Below are 21892 nucleotides of genomic sequence, written 5' to 3' on the forward strand. Positions count from 1 at the left end.
TGCCTGAATTCATGTTTGTACTTTTGGCCTTTTAATAATGTTGTGTAAGTCTGCAGAGCAGCCAACAACAAACACTGCTGGGATTATAGATTGCAACATTAACACACTCATAAACACGATTTTCAGTGAAACACTGGGGACCCACATAAGCATCTTCACATGCTCCGTTGTGTTTCTACTTTGGAGAAGTACGTTTTGAATTTTTTTTTTTTTAAATGAATAACTGTGTTCTTTGTGTAGACGACGAGTGAGGCTGTACAATATGAAACTGCAGCGATAAGTTGACCAGTATTTGCAATTTAGTCAAAAGTTTGCAGTGAAGAAATAATGAATGACTGCTGGCAAAAAAAAAAGAAGCTGTATGGTTCTTACAATAGTGCCATCGTTTACCATTTCATCATCTGCATCAGTTATTTGGAAGGAAAGTAACATTAATGTATGATGGCCCTATTCAGTTTAGGTGTGTCCGTGAGAAGCTGTAACCAGCGAAACTAAATGAGATGCAGTCATAATTAATGTTGTTAATTAAACTTGTGCTTTCACTGTTGACATGTTGAATATCTGCTGTGAAGAAGGCGTCCAACAGAGAGGCAGAGACGGGGCAGCTCTGGTGTGCTTTGATCCAAAGTCAGCGAGGTCGGACCTTCACGTGCTCTTAAATCAGTTTGTCTAGTTTGCTTCGCCACGCTGGTTAGTGCTGTTTCAGGATTTATTGAGCTGCTGAAGGAGCTGAGAAAGACCTGACCGACCAAATTATCACAAACAAACAGACAACTTAATCAATTTCCTCTTGGGAAACACATTCTAGCACAAAGGTCAAAGTTCTAAGATCATAACCTATTCACAACTTTTAGGTAATTTTAAATTAAAAGAGCTGCTATATTTAAGCCAAACTGTGGCATATTCGACAGATATGTGCACTTGAAGAAGGTATTTATAAATGTAAAGGGTAATTGGACACATCTTACTCACATTTTTACATAATGGAGAACTCATTATTTTCTAACAGATGTTATCACCAACCTCTGTGACCCTTCAAAGCAAAGCAACATCTAATCATCATGAACTCACACCACAAGTCGCCCACATGCCTGAGACACGAGCAGTTCAATCAAAACGTGATGTTTCCTCTTCAGTATGTTTCATTTCAATCGCTTCTAGAGGCCTGAAGAGGTAAAACTATACAGAATGCATAGAAGTATCTGAATTTATCACAATTTTTAAAGGTACCATGGGGAGTTTCTGACCACTTGTAGCGCTATGGAGCGATGTTTGTACAAGCGGGTCCCTATTTTTTATTTAGCACATGGGCGACGAGATACACACTCCTTCCAAGACATGTATATATATATATATATATATGTATATATATATATATATATATATATATTAACGTAGCAATGTGCCAACAAAGGCTAAGAAGAAGAAAACAGTCAGCTAGCAAACATGGATGTAAATATTGCACGATTTAAAATATATATTGGCTTTGCAAATGATTAGGAGATGCATTCACCGCACACTGAATGTAAATATAACTTTGTTTACAGGAAAGCTTCTTTAATTATGTTGCAGACGGAGCCGCAGACGGAGCCACAGACCTGGTCTACACTAGGTGGTGGCTGTAGGCCTATCTCCTGGTTAAAAGGAGACTGTGAGGCTGTAGCACTTTGGAGCTAAATGCTAACAGTTGCTGCCTCCACGCTCAGGAGCACGTTGTACCTCAGGCCACACCCACCAGTGACGTCTCACCAGGTGTCAACAGCTGATGGGAGACACCTGCTGTAGCATCACCCTGCTCTGGGCAGGGCTGCAGTATGTTGGGGAGTGTGACATTTCAGTGGGCTCTTTAAGAGGAGAGCCTCTCTGCATCTGCTGATCTGTCAGCAGGCGCGGTGCCGCCCTCCCCGCACACTCCGCCGCCGCCGCTGCACCTCAGCGGACCGACAAACAACCGGGGCACTGAGGGGGCTCACTCAGCGTCCACGCACCTGGAGCAGCCAGCGGATCATATTCATATTCGATCGTTATGTATAATCGATGATTGAAGCTAAAATGAGCCGGACCCGCCGTCGTCCTCGTCATCCCGGGTTGTGCAGGTGTAAAAGGTAACCAGACTGAGCTGCTGGAGAGGGACACGGTCGCGCTTTAGCTCCGGGATCACATCATACATGTTTTATGCACAGCCATGACATTTCCTACCGCTCTGGGATGGACGACTTCTCCTGGCCCACGCCTACAGTTTTAGTCACCGCGCTTCCCCTCTCTGGTGGTTTGGCTGGTTCAGCTGGTTTGGCGGTTGGAGGGAGCAGCAGCGGTTTGATCAAGTAAGTGTCGGATAAACAGGACTGCAGCTCTCACGATACTGTGTGTACTGAACACGAACATTATGTGATATTCATCCCAACTAACCCCCAAAACAATTAAGGACGCCCCATATAGCTGCCGATGTTCCAGCATTAGTAGTCTCATCTCAGCTCTGTGCCATAACGTGTGTGTGTGTGTGTGTGTGTGTGTTCACTGACGGGCTGCAGGCGCTGGAGCTCAGCATGTCCTCTGAGGTGTCCGGAGAGAGTGAGCTGAGCCTGGGAGAGCTGCCCATGGAGAGCTGGATGTCTCACCTGCCATGTGCTCTGTGGGACACCCCCCTGTACCACCTGGCCATCCCGGGTAGGCTGCCATATGACAGCAACACAAGTTGGTTGATAGTTGAATGTTATTAGTGGGAATATGTGTGTTTCAGTGTACCCACAACACATTACAATTTGTAAGACTGTCCCAGCTGCTGCTTACTGTGGCCCCGAGAGCTCAATGCCCTGCAACTAAAGAAAACGCATGCAAATGGATGAAATTCAAGCAAATTAAGGAAAATCTCGTCATCAGTTTGACACAGGTACAGAGATGCAATGCAAATTCCGACAACACAACAAAATACAGAAATGCGCTTTAAATTCAGACAACACAATCTGTTTTGTTTGCTGCATGTGTTGGCAAAGAAGTGAGTGATGTTCTCTTCATTTGCTTGTGTTTTCCATAGTTGCAGTACATTGAGCTCTCAGGGCCAGCGTAGCTATCACATGACACAATCACATGTCTAGTGGTGATTGTGTTTATTGTCTTTCTTTTCCCCAATTAGGCAGCCACAATGCAATAACCTACTGTCTGGATATGAATGACAGATCCCCTGTTGACCTTACCCAGCCAGACATGCTTCAAAAGCTGGACAAATACATGAAGCCACTTATTCGCCCCTTTGTGTACAAGTGGGCGATAACCCAGGTAATAAATCCCAGAAATAGACGTAGCAGCTCGTTGTTACTCATTGTTAATACAAAAGGTTTTTAGTGACATTTTGAGCTGGACCTCATATACTGAACTCTGCACCCTGTCTTGCAGGAGTATACTATAAAGCAGCAGCTGGACTGTGGGGTCAGATACTGTGACCTGAGAATTGCACACAGGCCCAATGACAGCTCCACAGATCTGTACTTCTACCACGGCGTATACACCGCGCTCACTGTGGAGGTGAAGTAATGGCATGCGCACACAAATGTCCACAAGGATGTTGCCACTGTGAAATTTATGCTCCTGTAAAAGCCATCTGCATCTACAGCAATAACCATGAAGATAACCATAAAGAACAGCCACGCTCAGCAAATGCTCATTCCTGCAGCGAGACACTAAATCCACCCCGTCTCTGCTTTTTTAAGACTTCAACTAGGTTGGTTATGAATGACAATTCAATCTGAAATCAACGTTATGGTGGATGTTTTTAGGGTTATTGTTGTGGGAACACAGCATTTTTGTTTACAATCTTCATAAAGTAAATCTGTTACTACACAACAATTACAGGATAGTAGTAAGTGCTAAAATGTAGTGTTTAGTGATGTCACTCAGTAATGTCAGTTATAGAGTGATATCTAAAGTTTGCTAACATCAGCCTCCATGACCTACTGCTCATACCAGACCAGCTAAGAGTGTGTTGAATTGAGTGAGGGTGCGTTTTAGTACTTTTACATTTCATTTGTATAAGGAAGAAGGTGTTATTTCTAATTTTGTAGTGTACTTTAAGCCCCTTTCTCACATGCACCGTAACTCCTGAATTTTCTGGCAATATTCACGTGGTGTATGGTAAATCAGAACGCTCCTCAAAAAAAAAGTCCTACGAGATAACTGAACCTGGCAATGTTACAAGTTTCCCATGTGTTGTTAGCTTTCAAAATAAGGCTTGCGCATTAAACTGTTGAGTCAGACTAAATGGGACCTTGTGTTTTCCTGGCAGACCGTTCTAATGGAGATAAGAGAGTGGCTGGATGCTCATCCCAAGGAGGTGGTCATCCTCTCCTTCAGCCACTTCCTCGGCCTGAGCCAGGAGCTCCACGCGCTGCTGCTCACAACCATACGCAGCGTTTTCGCCTCCAAACTCTGTCCCAAAACGGTACGACTCCTCCTCCAGTTTTGAATAGACTTAAAGAATAGGGCTAGCCATAATCTACATTCATCTTATTGTCAGTGAAACCAACAATGAATTGATCCTACTCACATGTATTCTGTCTGTGTAGCCAAATCTTGATGTATCTTATTCCTCATTGTTGTTCAAAACTATTAAAAACGCATCAGTGAGTCACACTGTTGCACTGGCTGGCATGTTCCTTCACGACCATGAACTTGGCTTGTACTTTATTTTGACTAAAACCCACACACTGTCCTGCAGCTGTAAATACTCACCAGAGCACCAAATGTGTGTTAATCCGCAGCTGAAAATAGTCCCTAACAAATACACTACTTACTCGTGTTTGAGTAACATTTGCTAAAAACTACAGTGCGCAGCTGTTAAAACTATATATTTGTGACTAATTTTTAAAGATTTCAATCTTCAGTAGGAAGTCTTATCCTTTTAAATAACAGAACAGAAAATGACAGGAGGCCCGTTATTCTGTTTATTTCAGGAAGTGTTAACTCTTCGAAACCTGTGGGCTTTAGGCTACACGGTGATTGTGTCCTATGAACACAATATTGCCAGCTGTCACAGCGACCTGTGGCCGCATATTCCTTACTGGTGGGCCAACAAATGCAAAGCTGAGGCTCTCGTCGAGGAGTTTGAACACAGGAAACAACATGGCAGACCAGGTAATCTACCAGGTTGGGAATAAAATTGATTTATTACTTATAATTAAAGCAGTATTTGTCCTGCACCACTCATAACATTTCATGTGTGCTTCAGGAGGTTTCTTCGTCACGGGAATTAATCTGACAGAGGACCTGAAATACATCTGCACGCACCCAACAGAGTCCCTGAAGGACCTGGTGATGTCCACGTATCCCACGCTGCTGAGCTGGGTCAAGGAGCAGACTCCCGGCTCCAAAGTCGGCTCTCTCAACATCATTGCTGGGGACTTTATCACAGAGAGCCACTTCGTACCAACTGTCGTTACACTGAATGAGAAACTACTGAAATGGTCCTCATGATTTTTCACCAGTTTGCATTATTCTTCAAAAACAAATGTGAATCACAGCATGAAATACACACAAGCTTGTTTTTGTTAAGAGTGACTGAAAAATACTCAAGTACTTGAATTATTCATTTAAATCTGAATGCACCTATTGGAGGCAGCGAAATGTATGTTTCAGTCTTTCAGCTGCTTGAAAACAAGACTTTTTGACCGGCACTTGTTTGTTTACATTCAGTTCACTATTTATGCAATGTACTGTATCGGTTTTCACGAGTCAGCGAGGGAGCCAAAGCAATAATGATACAACTAATCTCACCTTAATGTAGGCATTTTAGATGAGTAAGCACAAACAATGTATTCCATGAGCACATATGACTGTAATGCAGGCCACAAACGTTTATAATTATGACATGTGGGCAGCGAGTTTAAGATGTGGCTGAAGTGTCTCACCTCCAATACATGTATTTATCCATAGAGAATGTAGAAGACATGAAATTTATTATGCAAAACGCATGGAACACTTATTTGCATGAACCCAACCTTGACTGTTCTACTACTACAGGTTAGGCCTTCATTTAAAGTAATGCTGCACCGCTGTGCCTGTGGATATATGCTTTTCCAATAAACATGAGCATTTTTAAGCAAATCATCACACTTTATTCACTGACCACTCAATCTGTGTAAAAAGGTTTCCTCCCAAGATGTCTGTGCTGGAGTGTCACAATCTCAACCCACCAAGGCATTTGTTTCATTTACACAGAACATGTCTGTGGTTTTTTCAGTCCCTAAAAGGCCACAGGTGGGGGGGGGGGGGGGGCTTTTGTGTTCCTTTTCAATGCTTTTGTGACACTGTTCTGGGATCAGTTCAGTCCATTCAGTCCAATCCATTTCCATCCTGGTAGCCAACATGATGAAAAACAGACAAATAAGCCGTGTAAAGCTCTTATTCAGACGAGTTTATTGTAAAAGCCATGAAACATTTCAAAACATGTAGAGCTATTTAAGTGTAAGGAAATATGTATAGAGGCCAGAGTGTGCCACTGGGATGATTATAGACTTTTGATGTGTTTAATTAAAAAAAACAAAAAAAACTATTCAAATTGATCAATTCAGTTTGCATTTTAAAACTAAAAAGATCCTAAGATTTGACAGTTCACATTCATTTGTTTAAATAATAATAAGAATTAAAATTAAATAAGAATTTTTAAATGGAATAAAAATTAATCTTAAAGACGTTATTCCATTTATTCATGTCTTCATTCATCACATTCAATTTCACTATTAGATTTTTAATGTTTCTATTTTGTGATCTCTTTCATTTTGAGAGGCTCTATTTAATCTATAAATGTGTAAACAGTTTAAGCCTACAAATTAAATGAAGTCCCACCCACAGAGCAGCAGCAGGGACTCTGATTGGTCAGCTGTTACATGTTGGCAGGAGTCCGGCCAATCAGAGCTCCCACTGCTAATTTATTCCATTTACCAATGTGTTTCCCATAATTTTCTATCATACCATTTGTCTTACATTTTAACGTGCATGTTAAAGTTTCTGTTTCATCTACAGGTCAATGTAAATAACCACTCTATACAAAATTAAGGCAAAAAATAAACCCCTCATAAGCATTTATTTTGAAATGTATCAATCTAAAGATTCAGTAATGATAATGAATGACTGAACAGTCTATACTGCTTTTGAATGTGCAGGATTGTGGCTTCTTTGTTAATACTCACACCTATTTAAATCAGGGACTTCCCTTCTTCCTTCGAATGATAATGTTGAAGAGTTGGGTGTAGCAGAGGTTGTGATGGAGGGATGCCTAAATAAACTCGACATCAACACTTTGTCATGACTCATTCGCTCCTTTAACGCGTACTTTCGGTTTTGAGAGGAAACGTTGGAGTTTCGGGTTTTCCGCAGGACTCGCCGTAGCAGCGAATCATAGCTGCTAGCTAGGGCTAAATTATAACGTGTTCAGAGACATACACTACACATAAATACAAGTGGCCTAACTTTCCTGAAGTGTCCCATAATAGCGGAAGTTCCACAGTAGCTGAAATGCGCCTGTGACTCATTGTTGAGCTGTCAATCAACATCACAGCAGAATCAGGAAATCCAAAGATTCAGCACCCTCCTCCTCCTCCTCCTCCTCCTCTGTTGCGGAGTGGATTGTGGTCGAGCAAGAGGAACGACATCGATCATATGATAATGAGCCTAAACACACTTTCCACCGGCCTAGTTCAGACCTGGTTTTAAGGTCTGAAGTCTCCTGCAGGTCTGTGACTGGCGGTGCGACATGGATCTCAGCTGCCAGGACTGGATGTCATCTTTGCCCGAGGAGCTGTGGGACATTCCTCTGACAAGCCTGGCCATACCCGGTACATGTAACACGTATTCTCTTGTTGTTGTGCTGTGACTTACAGTACATTACAATAACACAGACTTTTAAGTAGGAAGTTATAGGCTGATTTATTTATTCCAGCCTGTGTTGTGAATGTGAAGTGAATATTTGCTGTTTTTCTATGATACTGAATATGTTTGGGGTTTGGACTGTTTACCTTCCCTAATGTTAAGTGTGCATGGCTTCTTCTTCTTGTCTTTTTTTATTTAACTTCTTTTGCCTTCTCCATCTGATTATTTCATGATGATATGACCTGTATTGCTTTAGTTAATACGTTGGTTACGCTTTATTTATTCAGAAAGTCTCGGATCAAGAGAACACATTATATATATATACACACACAAAACAATCACCACACACACACATTTGGTGGCAGTTCAAAGTTGTCATGAGGAACCTTTAAAGTTTTAATGTGTCTATTCACGCCTGTTTATCCAGGGAGCCACGATGCCATGAGTTACTGTCTGGACATAAACTCCCCCTTGGTCCAGTCTGAGTCTGACTTTTTCAGGCTCCTGGATGGACTTTTCTACTGCTTTACCAGACCTGCCATTTTTAAATGGGCTACAACACAGGTATGTGTGGTATTAAAGCATGAAGTCTAGCAGCAGCCAGACAACTGATTATAATGTGTGTGAGGACTCCTATGGGACTAAGAAGGTATTGCTGTGCTGTTTTTGCACTCAATCTCCCAGAAATCAGTTTTTTCAGGGGTTTATAATTTATCCTCTTGTGTCTCTCATCTCATCTGTGGTCTCAGGCAGCCATGAAGTCTGAAGAGACAAATGTTGTGTTTGTTTACTAAAACAGTAAAGCTGCAGGCCAGAAAACTAAAACAACTAGCTGAAAGACAGCAAGGGGAACTGCTGTCGAGTGCTGATTCTCTGAGGGTTCGTCCCTACGAGCGACCCCTTTCATATACGCATAGTCAATTGATCTATTGTTCATATAAAAATATTGATTATAGCAGCTTTAAGTGACATGTATGGTACATTTTTTTTATATGCCACATGAGAAAGGCATCTTTTCACCCATTTTTCATTTGTTTGGTACGTAACTGTTCGTATTGTATTGTAAAATAATAACTTCTGTATGTAGTCTCCAAACACGTTTCATGGGGTTATATTTGTATTTTTGGTCATGTTTTATGAATTGCTCTTCCTCACAGGACAAAAGCATCGAGGAGCAACTTTCGATGGGGATTCGGTTCTTCGATCTCCGCATCGCACACAAACCCAACGACTCCTCCAGCAACCTGTACTTCACACACGTCATCTACACACATTTAATGGTGTTGGTGAGTATAATGGTCTTAATGAAAAGTCTCAGTTTGGGCGTTTATGGTACATTTACAGTGAATGTCCTTCACAGGGAACACTGTCATCTGTTGCCACCTGGCTGGAGTCCCACCCCAAGGAGGTCGTCATCCTCGCTTGCAGCCATTTTGAGGGACTCAACAACAAACTCCACCAAACATTCATTTTCTCCCTGAAGAAGCTGTTCGGCTCAAAACTCTGCCCGCAGAAGGTTAGTGTTCTCCTTGTTCAGCCGATTTACGGTGTGAACAACACAAGGCCTTACAAAACCTAACCTGCCCTCCACAGGAATCAGGCCTGACCCTGCGGAGTCTGTGGGCATCTGGTTTCCAGGTCATCCTGTCCTATGACTCCCAGATTGCAGAGAGGTATTCAGAGCTGTGGCCCGCCATCCCATACTGGTGGGCCAACCAGCGCACAGCACAAGGAGTGATCAGTTACCTGGACTGGAACAAAGAGCTGGGACGTCCAGGTGACTTTCATTTACACTTTGGCTCAAATCTCTTTCCTTGACCTTCACTGCGCCGAGCAGATGTAACATTAAATCACTCGTGTTTTCATTAACATGCTAAGTTATCTGCTCATTTTCCAGAGGGCTTCTTCGTCTCCGGCCTGAACCTGACAGCTGACAGGTATTACATCATCAAGAACCCAAAGCAATCCCTGCGGACGCTGACCTTCAGTAACTGGGAGTGTTTGAGTAGATGGCTGCAGGAGCAGAGACCTGGGTCGGACCCCGAGAGCATCAACATCATTGCAGGAGACTTCGTGGGTCCACTTCCGCTCTGCTCTCTGGTCATAGCACTGAACCAAAAGCTGCTACGGAAGACTGCCCTCAGATAAAAACAAAACATTATCTAGCTGTGATATTATTTCACAGGAACTAATAGATAATGTATACCTCATTTCCTCTTTTCTATATTTCTGTCCGTTTATATGCACTTTTATCAACATTAAGAGTTCTAAAAGAGAAATATTTTGAAAAAAATCTATATTTACAAGTTGGAGTTTCTGTATTTCTTACATTCAGTTGTAATTTCACCCAAAAACATTTTGTATGTCATTCTTTTACAAAATCATACTCTTTTAATATACTGTACAATACATACACAGTCTTTCTTTTAGATGTTTGTGGTACAGTTTGCAGTCCACATTTATTTGGAGCCGCAGCGGGAAGGATCACCCTCCTCCCTTCTTTGCTATCTGCCTATGAACAGTTTCTTGTAGCGTCCGTAAGCAGCGGCGCTGATGATGACCTTGACAACGGCGGAGCCTTCGTCTGCGTTCACCTGCACGTCCTGGACGGTGGCTTCCTTGTACAACCAGCTGTGGATGGAGATGCACATTTACTACGGGTGCCCTCTTATTCTAAACATTAAAAAAACCACAGTGAGGAAAAAAACGTCTCCCACCTTAACTGAGGAGTGCTGAGGTCAACTTTGAGGTCTAGAATTTGCTTTCCTGTGGAGTTCACGATCTCTTCTTCTACTGCTCTCTGCAGCTCATCCAGGCCTCGCTCTTCCAAGGCAGATATGGGCAGAGGGTTGGGATCTGCAAACTGATAGCTGAGAGGGACAACAGAAGATACTTTGGCTTGTTTTTTTCTTCTAAAGACTAAACCACTCATAATAACACCCATAGGAATGCAGGGTGTCTAAATGCATTGAGACATTCAACCCATCATAAAATCTACCTTCTAGATCTTATTGGCTGCTCAGCAGATGCGTTTATTTTCAATTTCTTCCCTTGAGGATAAACTCCTTATTTTCCATTCTATGAGGAGTTTAAAAGATCTTCGAAAGCCTTAAAATCTATGTTGAAGACAGGATTCGTTTTTCTTACTTGTCGATGAGGTCAATTTTATTGTGGACTTCTATCATGGAGCTCATCAGCCTGTCAGGGATTTGCATGTTCTTGAGGACATTCAACACGTTCGCCTTCTGGTTCACCGTCTCCGGGTGACTGATGTCTCTGACATGGACCAGCAGATCCTGGAAGTACAAGAGAGACGAGCACCGAGTCACAGACACACTGAAACTTTGGATATTCCATCACAAACACACTTATACACACTTACTGAGTGTTTGATATCTTCCAGGGTGGCAGAGAAGGAGTCAATGAGCTGGTGAGGCAGCTGCGACAGGAAGCCGATGGTGTCCACGTACAGCACAGTCATATGACTCGGCAGCTGGCCGGCATGGACGGTGACATCCAGTGTGGCGAAAAGCTGGTTTCTGGGTTGAAGACGACTGTCACCAGTTAGGGCTTTGATCAGAGTGGTTTTTCCTGAGCAGACGATGGAAAAGTGTCATCAAACTGAAGCCCTGAGCATTGCAATATGAAAACAATGAAGCAGCCTCTCACCACAGTTTGTATATCCCAACACAGACACGATGGGGAACTCCTTGTGTTTACGCTGAGATCTCAGGAGGTGCCTCTTTTTCCGCAGTTTTCCCAACGCCGAGCGAATCTTCATCTCCCGCTCCTTCAGCAGTCTCTGCTGGACCTCCAGCAGCGTCTCCCCTGTGAGGACCAATCACCACAGCTGAACCTCCCTTTCTGACAATTACTATAACATCCAGGCAGACGTGTGTGCGCTGCTGGTTTATCACTCTGGTGTTGGGATGTTACCTGAACCACCGATGTATCTCGATCCTCCACCCTGCTGGTCCAAGTTTGCGATTTCATTTTTCAGACGAGACCTGCCACCGTCAGATGGAGACATTTTACAATCCCAGAAAAAACATAGATTTGTTTTGTTGGGAAATATGTCAATGATGGGAAATTTGGAGTGGGCAAAGTTACCTCAACAAGGGGATCTCTGCCAGAGAGATCTGTAACTTGGCCTCTTTAGTCTTGGCATTGCAGCGGAAGATGTGGAGGACCACCGAGTATCTGTCAAAGACTTTGACCCCCCAGGCTTCCTCCAGCTCCCTCTGCATGGGTGAAAAAAATGGCAGTCAGCGCGCTAAACCTCTCTGCATGCAGCCAGAAAAGCGATTTCCAGACAAGCTCACCTCAGACAAAGGAGACAGACGCTCAACATTTACAAACACGGCAGTGATTCCTGCCGTCTGCCTGATTTTCTCTGAAGGGGAAGAAGCACAGCACGAGTCATATGAAGACACCAGCTCCATGCACAGACTCACGGGTGGACACAGAATAATACCTGCAAGAGACTGGAAGTTGCCTTTGCCAAATATCCTCTTCTTCTCCGGTGTCTTGGTGGAGAGGATGATCTTGTCCACCACTCTCCAGTTGTCCAGAGTGTTCACGAGCCCCACAGCCTCGGCCATCATCAGCTCGGCTGCAAAGAAAGCAGTGAAGAGAGTGAGATAAACCCCCCAGCAGGATCCTCACACTCACACCTGAACGCTTGAGTCTTGTTACCGGTGGTCAGATGCTGCTTCCTGCTTCCCCATTTCACATCAGGGTGAACGATGAACACCCTGTGCTGACCCTCTCCGATGCCCGCAGGAACGTGCTGGTGAAACAGCTCCTCCACCTCGCTGTCATCGATGAAGTCTTCGTCCTCATCCTCCTCCTCCTCCTCGGTAAATCCTGTGTGACGACCGCTGCTGAAGTCATCCGTGTTCCTCAGCCTCGTCGCAGAGAGTGCAAACGCCCTGAACTGCAGGGGGGACGCACTCTTCACCGCAGCAGCAGCAGCAGCATGTTGACGTGTGTGGAGGAGTCTGCGGGGTGCTGCTGCTGCTCCTCCCTGGCAGGTCTGTCTGCAGGGTCGCTGCAGGAGCGCCAACCACGAAGAGACCCTCCTCAGTGTCGTCATGTTGTCTCGGGAAGCTCTCCTTCTGGTGTCATCGGGACTGCGGTTGGATCTCAGACAGTGTAAACTAACTTACAGTGAGCACGCTACCAGGTCACCCACCAGCACTGTTGACGTTTCCGTCTTCTTCTTCTCGCTTACTGAGGGAACACAAACCAACACGGAGAGCGTATACTGCCACCTGCTGTTACAGCCGAAATTGTCAAAATTAGTTTTAACACTTCGACCTTAAGTTCGAGTTAAAGACAGCACGTTACCTTTCTGACCGACCGCCGTCGTGTTTTGAGCTTCGGATGGCTTCATAATATCTGACATTTTGTCCCGAGTCTCGACTTACAGGCAGTGTTTCCTCCTAGGTTTTGTATTAAACCAAAGCGTGCTTTACCAAACAAGCGTTTTAAGCTACAGGTGGTTAACTTGATGGATTTGACAGTGATCAAGGTTTGTGTTTGTTATGTAAATCCAACTAGAGTGGGACTATTTACCCAGCTTTCAAGGAAGAAGCTGCCTGGGAGACAAAATACGGGGGACAAGGTTCCCCTGTCACCTAACACACGGTTGTCGTCTTCTTCCGTATTTATGTCATTTCCTGTGTCATTTACACGACAGAAAACCACCAAAGAAAAGTAAAGTTTCACAGATTCAGTGCCGTTCACTGCCCCCTGGTGGACTAAAGGGTTACTGCACCTTCGATTTTTAGCGTAATCTTCATTTTGATTTAATTTTCAAATTATTTGATATTCTGGTTAACATCGCTAGCTGAACTTTAATTCTCGTTACGCCGTTTTCTTTTCTGGGAGGATATTACCGTATGTATATAAGTAGATAGAGATTATAATCCTACAGATTTTTCAAAACCTTTTTAACTGAATACAAAAGTTCAAACAGGCGTCTTAAAACATGTTAGTTCATTACCATACAACTAATAACACAACTGCCAGGTGAAATCAGAGAATTTGCTAATAAAATAAACAAATAATAATAAATTAATTATATAATAGGCCTACGTTAAAAAGTAAAAAAAAAAAAAAGATTTATTTTAAATTTAAATTTTAAAATGCTTTTATAAAATCTACATTTGCGTAATAATATATCCACCCTTTGTGTTCTGCATAAAGCTTCCAAAATAATATGTGTTCTTTATGATTCAATATCATCTGGACAAAAGTGCAAATATTACATTCAATATTAAACGTCTGGGAAGAATTAATCACATTAATATATTTTTGCTACTCGCTTTAAAATGCTCTTTGTTTTTGTTTTGGGGGGAAACAGGAAAAGTTATAAATTATTTGAGTTGATGACAGTGACATGGCCTCAGCGTTATACTCCTGTGTGTGTGTGTGTGAGTGTGTGTGTGTGTGTGTGTGTGTGTGTGAGTGACCTAAAAAGAAGTCAAACAGGTCGGACCGATCTCCATAATGCGGCTCCCAACAGGATGTGTGCTGATGGAAACTGGGAGGGCTGAAGGTTGTCACTTATTTCTGCGTTTTAATCTGTGTATGTAAAGATCTGTCGGCTGCTGATCATTTCAACCACTAAAGACAAGACGGAGAGAGACCAGGTACGACACAACAAGCCGCAACATGACTGGCAATGAATTCCTTCCGAGTGAATAAAGGTGTGCGCCGGACTTGGAGTTGTTAAGGGGCAGAAGAAGACGAGCGGAAGACGGGGAGGTGAAGTTAGACGGGCCTATAAGTTAGTAAAGGACCCGTCTTTGTTTTTCTTTGAGGAGGATAATAACTTTAAACCGTTTTTATTTTTTGCGTCTTGCGTGCGCAAACGATGCCGGTGGCGCTGTGGCGCACAGGACTGCTGCTGTGCTTCCTCGGTCTCTGCGCCTGTCTGGGTTAGATGACTCTGTCTGGTCACACATTTATATCACAGTAGTATTACATTATTATATTACACTTCATGATGACTCCGTACACTGACACTGATGCTTTACCTGTTTCACGTCTCTCTCCACAGAGGAGTGCGTCCTTGGCATAGTCGGACGGCCCGTCTCCCTGCCCTGCTTTTACCCTAAATTATTAACCTATGTCAATTTCTCCATTGAGTGGAGGAGAGAAGATGAGGTGGTGCTCAGATCAGTGTGGAAAGAGGTTGAAAACGTGGAGGAACTGAGCATCAACAGCGCCACAATCTCAGCTGAGGCGGCACTGACTGGGAACTTCTCCCTGGAGCTGCCCCAGGTTGATCCCACAGAGCACAACATGAATTACAGTCTGTTCGTCATTTCTGGGTGGAATCACAGTGCTGCGCTGTGCACCGTGTGTCTCCGGATAGCAGGTGAGTGTCAAACACACAGGAAGTAACCAGAGGAATATGTAAAGGAAGTGACTCCAGTCTTTGGTGTGTGTCTGCAGCCAGTTTCAGCTCCCCGCTGCTGCAGAGGGAAGAGGCAGCGCAGGGAGACGAGGCGGCCTTCTTCTGTCACGCCGGTGGTGGTTTCCCTGAACCTGCCGTTTATTGGCTCATCAACGACACCCAGGAGCCCCCCGAAGGCTCAGTGAGGACCCTGGCAGCATGGCTCCCAGACTCCCATCTGTACAACATCACAAGCCACCTGACGGTCAACATTTCCAAAGACTCCAGCGTGTCGTGTACCATCGAGAACCTGTCCATGAACGAAACCATGACCTCCACAAGCTGTGAGTGACTGGTCGCTGCTCATTCAGTTACTAGGCCTCAAACACACCACTTGTTCACTAATATCTGGCTCTTGGTTGGTGCTAAGATGGATTTGGGGGCAGCCCGGTGGTGAGTCGAGCATCAGAGGCCATGTGGATCTTCAGCACGGGTCTCTGCGTGGTGGTTGGGGTCATGGTGCTGGCAGGAGTGGCCTATCAGATTCACCTGGACAGGATAAGTAAGAAGAAGAAGCGCGAATACCAACAACAGCACCCTAACAGAGGTAGGCATCTGTGGCTAGTTCAGTGGTTCCCAACATTTTCTGGCTTAAAATGAAGGTACGCGTGCTTGTGACGCCTCACCGCAGGTCATGGCCTTGGTGTGGAGTTATGAGCAGTTCAGAGTTATTAAAAGATCTTCCTGCTCTTTTCTTAGAGGCCCAAAGAGGTGAAAGTATCCACTATATCGCAAGGAAACAAGAAATCATTAGAGAAAAACCTTCAAAATATACATTATTTTGCTCAGCCATAGTATCTGGGACCCCTTGAGGGGCTTCCACCTTGTTTTGTGTTGGTGGACTTCTGGTGAAAATGCTTTATGAGGGAGTATTATGAATATCATTTATATACTGGTGTGGAATTTACTATGATGTACATGAACTTGAACTGTACTAACATAAAAATAATGATATTCAAGATATAATTTGTTCCAAACAGGTCGTGAATCAGGTTTGTGTACAACTAGATGGATCCTGAGCAGCTACTGTTTCTGTTGATTTAACATTGTGTTCATGCATAATGTTAAATGACCTCAAATAACCTGTTTTATTCACCGGCTGTGTGGAAACCAACTCGTGTGTGATGTGCTGTTGTGATCACCGAAAGCCTCTCGCTCTTTTTGAAACAAATGTTTGTCGTCATCAGGATACAAACGGCAAAGTCCGGACAAGGAGGAGACCGAGGCGATGAAGCCGAAGGAGACTGATGTGTGAAGATTTGAGTCTGCGAATCCTCATCAACTGTCACTGTCATCAACTCAAACTGAGCACTGATTTGTAAATATGTATTTGTTGTGACCACTTCTATATTCAGACAATGTGAGTATAGTTACTGTAAGTTAAAAAGGCAGCCCTGTCCCTGTTCCTCTCACTTCCTGAAACATTCCTCTGTCTACTGGACACTCCCTCTCTGTTTCCCACAGGGAGGAGTTGAGGTGATTCAAGCTTTAATAAAAAGAGATCCTAACCCACACCTGGGGCTGTTTTATTCCATCATCACTGAAGAAGTGAATATATTTTATATTAAATCTCTGGTTCCACGATCAATGAGCCAAACAAAGAGAGAAATTGATGAAAGATCAAAAATACAAGCCACACTGTTCATCTTTTATTTTTTTCCCAATAATATGAAACAGATTAAAGGACGTAGTTTGTCACATTAGAGAGGACGTAACCAGCAGACGTTTATTTTCACTCGATAAATGATATAAACAATGAACTGCTTTCCAAAATTGTCACTGATTTTTGTAATGATCAACTCTACAATTTCAGCACCAGACATTTACACTAAACAAATCACAGCTCCATCCTCAAGAGGTGAGCAGCTCGAAACACGTTGGCATCAGTGAGTCAGTGACCATCCCAACCGCATCTCTCATTTCCACATCAAGACAATTAAGTCTTGTGCATCTCGGGGAGAAGAAGACTCTCCACCGCGGCAGAGATCTGCTGCGTAGTTTGTGTCGGTACCTTCTCTCTCTTTCTCTCTCTCTCAAGGTCGCAGCGTTCAGCTCGATCCTCCCCGTGCAGACGCCACCGTGTAGATGTCGTCGCGACGCTGAGTCGTGATGGGGATCTGCTGCCGGATGTCGGCCAAATACTGCAGGTCTGGGAACAGGTCAAACGTGGACAGACAGGTTAACCCTAACACCCCTTTTTTTTTTTTTTTTTTTTTTTTACAATCTGACCAAAAGGTGTTTGTGATATCAAAGAAGTGAGTTGATCAATATCGTCTGCAGACACAAGCAAACCGCTCTTCCACTCACCGATGTCAGCATAAATAACGGCCTCCTCTGGTCCAGCCTTTGAGATAACGTCTCCCCTGCAAACACACACAACAACAATCACAAAGTCTGCAACATTTAACACCTACAAATATCAGAAGATTCAGTTGATCTTTATTGGAAAACAAAAGCTTTCAATGCGAGAACATTTACTAAACTACTACTACAATTTTAAGGTTCTTGTAGTTTACTTGAGTATTTCCATTTCATGCTACTTCTACTCCACTACATATTGTACTTTTTACTCCCCTATATATGTACTTGACAAATAATAATGTATTAAATATGATGCAATGTTACAGATTAAACTAACAGTAAAATGTTAATTACACGTTAATGCATCTGTAATAATAACGTAACACTCACAGGAGAATTTATTCTGTATGAATACTTGTACTTATGATATCTTTTCAAGTTTCATTTTTCAGGAGAGTGTTTAAAAAGGGTCTGAATACTTTCCCCCCCACCGCCGCTGGTTTTACTGACAGTAAAGTAAATCTCCTCTCGTTCACTCACGGCGTTAACTCGCGTTCCTTCTAATTCCTTTCACTGCACAGTTAACAGTCACACATAGTGTGAGCTGGTCAGCAGGATAAAACAATGCTCCTGGTCGTTACTGTACCATGGGTTAACAACAGTGCTGTGACCCCAGGCCACATATGAAGCACTTTCATCTCTGGCAGGAGACGCTGTGGCCACATACACTTGGTTATCAAGCGCTCTGCAAAGGAGACAACAACATGATGTATGTCAAATTCTGCAGCAGGAAACTGTAGCTTGTAGGTTTTTGTGAAAAGCAAAAAAATAACAATAATAATTCATAATTATTACATCACAGAAATTGGTTCAATCACAAGGAAGAGCACTTCTGTCTTTGGTGTTGGTGTAATGCAAATCGTGCCGTTTCATGGACCCTCTACAAGGTTTTACAGCAATATTGATACTAATAATCAGATCAATAATACATAACAGGCTATTGTTGCAGGCTTGGAACTATTTCCTCCACTTCCTCCACAGATAATAAAACTCCTGTCACTCTAATCATCATGGTGTAGGATGTATTAATCACTGTCTTATGAGTGACATGCTGGAAAAGCAAAATGTTTTTGGACAGTGACTGGGACTCGGAGACTGACCTCCCCCTCTGGAGGAGCTCCCAGTGGGCTGGACCGGTCGTCATGTTGAAGGCTCCAGGGTAGACCAGCAGCTGACAACCTGAGGAGAAAGGGACCATCAACTATCCGGCACACCATTAAAAACAAAAAAACAGCCCAGTTGATGCCGTGTGAACAGACTAATCACTTACCTTTCCTGCTATAGAGCTGTGCGAGCTCCGCAAACCTCATGTCATAGCAAATCCCCACACCCACTTTACAGAACGCTGCAGGAGGAATCACAGAGAAGATTAAAATGACACTCGTCCAGCTGCTGCAGGGGGAGACAACAGGAGGTGTCACCTACGTGTTTCAAACATCGACAAACTGTTGCCCGGGCTCAGCGTCTCAGACTCCTGGAAGCGGATTTTCCCTGGGACGTCGATGTCAAAGAGGTGAATCTTGAAGGAGGAAGCATTGAAAAGTGAGGAGAGACGACTGTCCTGCTGCTCAACGAGGTCATTAAGAGGTTTAAACAAATGGCTGTCATGGTTGATGCTCACGCACCTTCCTGTGTTTAAGAATCAGCTCTCCGTCAGGCCCAAACACTGTACAGCTGTTATACAACTTCTCACCGTCCTTCTCAGGGATGGATCCTGGTGAACAACAAGTCACATGGTTCATTCGTTTAATGGAGAAAAAACGTGTTTACTGTAGATTTTTTTTTGTGTAGTCCCAAGTTCCTTTTACATCATTTCCTTGACTGCAGCTAGCCCCCAAAACTCCTTAACAAGCCCTTTTGCCTTTAAAGTTCATACCTGTCTTTTCCAGTAGTGCCTCACCTCCCTCTGTGTATGTGTTCCTCAGAAACTCAACAATTAAAACACTTAAAACTTTCTTAAAAGCTGCTTCATCCACTTTATAACATGCAGTATGTCTGAGTGCACAGAAACAACGTTTTTGTGGCAGCAATAAGAGCATACGAGGTAATAAATCAGGTACAATAAACCAGTTCCTTTTATAAGTTACGCCTGTAAAATATCTGCCGTTAAAAAGGCCTATTGTGGGTTGTAAGACCTAAATGACTTGATAGAGGCTCTTCTGTATTTATTCCATATTAATATTTAACACTGTGGTGGTCGTAAATTATGCCAGACATATACTGATATAACCATTAATGAAGTTCAACTGCCATTAAAAGTTTTAAATAAATAATCTAAGTATCTAATAAAGTGCAACCAGTATTACAGGCTGCTATTGACATTGTTTTAAAACTGGTACTACCAGTTAAGTGAGAGTGGCTCCCTCCACTAAAAACTTCATGAGATCATTTATTTACCCTGCTGTTGGTGGAGAAAGCCTGTTAGCCTTTAACTCTGTGTGACTAACCTGATCAACAGGACTGATATTCTAGATGGAGATAAATATAATCAACCTTTTTGTGTTTCAAGACAATGAACTAATTAATCCATTATCACAAGAAAATTACTGTAATAAAATACAATTCAGAAACAAAGCTGACACATTTGTAACACATGGTCACAATATGATACTGTATTGTAAATGTATCTAGGATACTTCAAGTTCCAGTATTGATTAAGATCATCTTTAGAAGTAACTATTCAAATGCAAATATACAGCGGAGGAAAATACTTCCGGTACTGTATGGAGCCTGGTGTGTGTGTCGATACAGCCACAGGCGCTTCCCTACCTCCCACTAGATACACCTGATTCTCCTTCGCTGCCTCTGACAGCACCTGAGTGGACTCTCCGGGGATCCTCTCTGCATACGGACAGAAGAAGCTGGTTCCATATGGAGAATTGAAGCATTCCTGTATTTAATGACAGATGGGAGAGCATCAGTTTTACCTCAGGAAGTGAGTGGTTTAGGTCAGAATTTGACCAGTGTTGTGTGTGCGTGCCCCAAAAGTACAACAAAGAGTCTGGGATGTTGCAGAGACCTGAGGCCTGTACTACGAAGCAGGTTCAACAATGCATAATGTTTCTAATATCACTACCCCATCGTTAGGGCACGAGGAGATCTGACTATAATGAATTAATTTGTGTATTTCATTAAATTAACATACTTAGATGTTAGATGCTTATGGCGTGTTTGACAATTTTAGGCTCATTTTGTCAGCTGCAGCTCCGGACTACGGAGCAAATTAAAACATAAATATAAAAACATGATTCAAAGCAGTGAGTAGATCTACTTTCATATCTTATAAGAACAACAAGAACAAGACTTTAGTGCTTCAGTCAGTCTCTGCTGGAGGATGATATCAGTATTCAAAAAGCACAATCAAATGCACACGGAAGTCATTCCCTCCGACCAGAAGTTACCTCTGGGTACAGTCCCTGGCAGAGGATACCTCACCTGCTCTGTGTTCGCGGGTGGGAAGCCGGTGAGGGATCATGTCTTTTAAAACAAGCACACCTCTACATAATTAGCTGATTCTGTAGCTAGCATAGCTAACATAGCTTGACCTAGCAGAACAAAAATAAGTTAAGATTGGAGCTGTCCCACTTCTCAACAAAAATAAGTGTTTTTAGATAGAATAGAAGTGACCACGCAATGACCCTCAAAATAAACAGGTATGTGTTTGATAGGAACGCCATATTGCAGCGCCCCCTGTAGGGCTGTAAAAGCAGTGTTTACAACCGGCCCCAGCCTCCCCTCCTCACCGGCAGCAGCACCACTTTGCTGCCCTGTCCTGCAGCCTCCTTCACCAGCCTCCGGGCTCGGCTCAAGTTGTCCGCCTTGACGCTGGTCACCTGCAGCTGGACCACAGCCAGACGGAACTCTGGGAAAACAAGAGACCGCCACTGTATTTCAGGTATAACTTTAAAACTGAGCAGTGTCAACACCTGGAGGAGACATTTGCAGACTGCAGTCGATATTATGAAACTATAAATGCACTCGGTTGCTTGTTAGCTAGCTACAACTTCAGTAAAACAAACAGTACTTACTGGACATTGCTTTTGCTAATGTGGACATGAATGCAGAGTAGTCCTGTTGGGCTTCACAGTTCAGAGCAGACAGGTCATGTGAATCCGGATGGCTACATGGCTTTCAAAATAAGAGTCTATAGTCCTGTCACGGTTTTTACGACCTCATGGAGGTCCGATAAAACAAAATAAAACGACA

General features: G+C 43.3%; 5 protein-coding genes across 5 annotated transcripts; 3 read left to right on the plus strand and 2 right to left on the minus strand.

Moving 5' to 3' along the window:
* The first annotated feature begins 2538 nt into the window (after positions 1-2538).
* Positions 2539-5560, plus strand: LOC139287987 (phosphatidylinositol-specific phospholipase C, X domain containing 1). The gene is made up of 6 exons (XM_070909216.1): positions 2539-2667; positions 3134-3276; positions 3394-3522; positions 4280-4435; positions 4947-5127; positions 5222-5560. The coding sequence occupies exons 1-6, from the start codon at positions 2547-2549 to the stop codon at positions 5464-5466; spliced, it is 975 nt and encodes a 324-aa protein (XP_070765317.1). The 5' UTR covers positions 2539-2546; the 3' UTR covers positions 5467-5560.
* A 2094-nt stretch (positions 5561-7654) lies between these two features.
* Positions 7655-10221, plus strand: LOC139287520 (phosphatidylinositol specific phospholipase C X domain containing 1). The gene is made up of 6 exons (XM_070908577.1): positions 7655-7826; positions 8288-8424; positions 9018-9146; positions 9221-9376; positions 9454-9637; positions 9758-10221. Exons 1-6 carry the CDS (start codon positions 7745-7747, stop codon positions 10006-10008), a joined length of 939 nt encoding a protein of 312 aa, XP_070764678.1. The 5' UTR covers positions 7655-7744; the 3' UTR covers positions 10009-10221.
* gtpbp6 (GTP binding protein 6 (putative)) lies at positions 10177-13240 on the minus strand. Its single transcript, XM_070908576.1, has 11 exons — positions 13210-13240; positions 12556-13092; positions 12335-12472; positions 12183-12253; positions 11971-12101; positions 11797-11867; positions 11530-11688; positions 11243-11451; positions 11008-11156; positions 10578-10730; positions 10177-10491 (listed from the first exon to the last, which is right to left on the minus strand). The coding sequence occupies exons 2-11, from the start codon at positions 12953-12955 to the stop codon at positions 10365-10367; spliced, it is 1608 nt and encodes a 535-aa protein (XP_070764677.1). The 5' UTR covers positions 12956-13092; positions 13210-13240; the 3' UTR covers positions 10177-10364.
* A 1167-nt stretch (positions 13241-14407) lies between these two features.
* On the plus strand, positions 14408-16839 carry LOC139287540 (ICOS ligand-like). The gene is made up of 5 exons (XM_070908606.1): positions 14408-14804; positions 14927-15247; positions 15325-15609; positions 15696-15872; positions 16513-16839. Exons 1-5 carry the CDS (start codon positions 14741-14743, stop codon positions 16578-16580), a joined length of 915 nt encoding a protein of 304 aa, XP_070764707.1. The 5' UTR covers positions 14408-14740; the 3' UTR covers positions 16581-16839.
* A 128-nt stretch (positions 16840-16967) lies between these two features.
* nit2 (nitrilase family, member 2) lies at positions 16968-21774 on the minus strand. Its single transcript, XM_070908608.1, has 10 exons — positions 21715-21774; positions 21430-21548; positions 20456-20576; positions 19312-19400; positions 19112-19205; positions 18957-19031; positions 18787-18865; positions 18273-18371; positions 17633-17688; positions 16968-17474 (listed from the first exon to the last, which is right to left on the minus strand). Exons 1-10 carry the CDS (start codon positions 21740-21742, stop codon positions 17374-17376), a joined length of 861 nt encoding a protein of 286 aa, XP_070764709.1. The 5' UTR covers positions 21743-21774; the 3' UTR covers positions 16968-17373.
* Positions 21775-21892: the final 118 nt, after the last annotated feature.

Source organism: Enoplosus armatus, chromosome 7 (genome assembly GCF_043641665.1).
Source record: "Enoplosus armatus isolate fEnoArm2 chromosome 7, fEnoArm2.hap1, whole genome shotgun sequence".
Taxonomy (NCBI): Eukaryota; Metazoa; Chordata; class Actinopteri; order Centrarchiformes; family Enoplosidae; genus Enoplosus; species Enoplosus armatus.

What these genes read in the sequence shown, in the direction of transcription:
- LOC139287987 (XM_070909216.1), top strand. Translation starts at nt 2,547, where the DNA reads ATGTCCTCTGAGGTGTCCGGAGAGAGTGAGCTGAGCCTGGGAGAGCTG. An exon ending in GTACCACCTGGCCATCCCGG is followed by an intron (nt 2,668 to 3,133) that starts GTAGGCTGCCAT and finishes TTCCCCAATTAG; the next exon opens with GCAGCCACAATGCAATAACC. An exon ending in ACAAGTGGGCGATAACCCAG is followed by an intron (nt 3,277 to 3,393) that starts GTAATAAATCCC and finishes CCTGTCTTGCAG; the next exon opens with GAGTATACTATAAAGCAGCA.
- LOC139287520 (XM_070908577.1), top strand. Translation starts at nt 7,745, where the DNA reads ATGGATCTCAGCTGCCAGGACTGGATGTCATCTTTGCCCGAGGAGCTG. An exon ending in CAAAACTCTGCCCGCAGAAG is followed by an intron (nt 9,377 to 9,453) that starts GTTAGTGTTCTC and finishes TGCCCTCCACAG; the next exon opens with GAATCAGGCCTGACCCTGCG. An exon ending in CAAAGAGCTGGGACGTCCAG is followed by an intron (nt 9,638 to 9,757) that starts GTGACTTTCATT and finishes CTCATTTTCCAG; the next exon opens with AGGGCTTCTTCGTCTCCGGC.
- gtpbp6 (XM_070908576.1), bottom strand. Translation starts at nt 12,955, where the DNA reads ATGACGACACTGAGGAGGGTCTCTTCGTGGTTGGCGCTCCTGCAGCGA. An exon ending in GAAGCAGCATCTGACCACCG is followed by an intron (nt 12,473 to 12,555) that starts GTAACAAGACTC and finishes CTTTCTTTGCAG; the next exon opens with CCGAGCTGATGATGGCCGAG. An exon ending in GAGATACATCGGTGGTTCAG is followed by an intron (nt 11,689 to 11,796) that starts GTAACATCCCAA and finishes TGGTCCTCACAG; the next exon opens with GGGAGACGCTGCTGGAGGTC.
- LOC139287540 (XM_070908606.1), top strand. Translation starts at nt 14,741, where the DNA reads ATGCCGGTGGCGCTGTGGCGCACAGGACTGCTGCTGTGCTTCCTCGGT. An exon ending in AACCATGACCTCCACAAGCT is followed by an intron (nt 15,610 to 15,695) that starts GTGAGTGACTGG and finishes GTTGGTGCTAAG; the next exon opens with ATGGATTTGGGGGCAGCCCG. An exon ending in ACAACAGCACCCTAACAGAG is followed by an intron (nt 15,873 to 16,512) that starts GTAGGCATCTGT and finishes TGTCGTCATCAG; the next exon opens with GATACAAACGGCAAAGTCCG.
- nit2 (XM_070908608.1), bottom strand. Translation starts at nt 21,742, where the DNA reads ATGTCCACATTAGCAAAAGCAATGTCCA. An exon ending in GCAAAGTGGTGCTGCTGCCG is followed by an intron (nt 20,577 to 21,429) that starts GTGAGGAGGGGA and finishes CATTAAATACAG; the next exon opens with GAATGCTTCAATTCTCCATA. An exon ending in TCAGGTGTATCTAGTGGGAG is followed by an intron (nt 19,401 to 20,455) that starts GTAGGGAAGCGC and finishes GTTGTTCACCAG; the next exon opens with GATCCATCCCTGAGAAGGAC.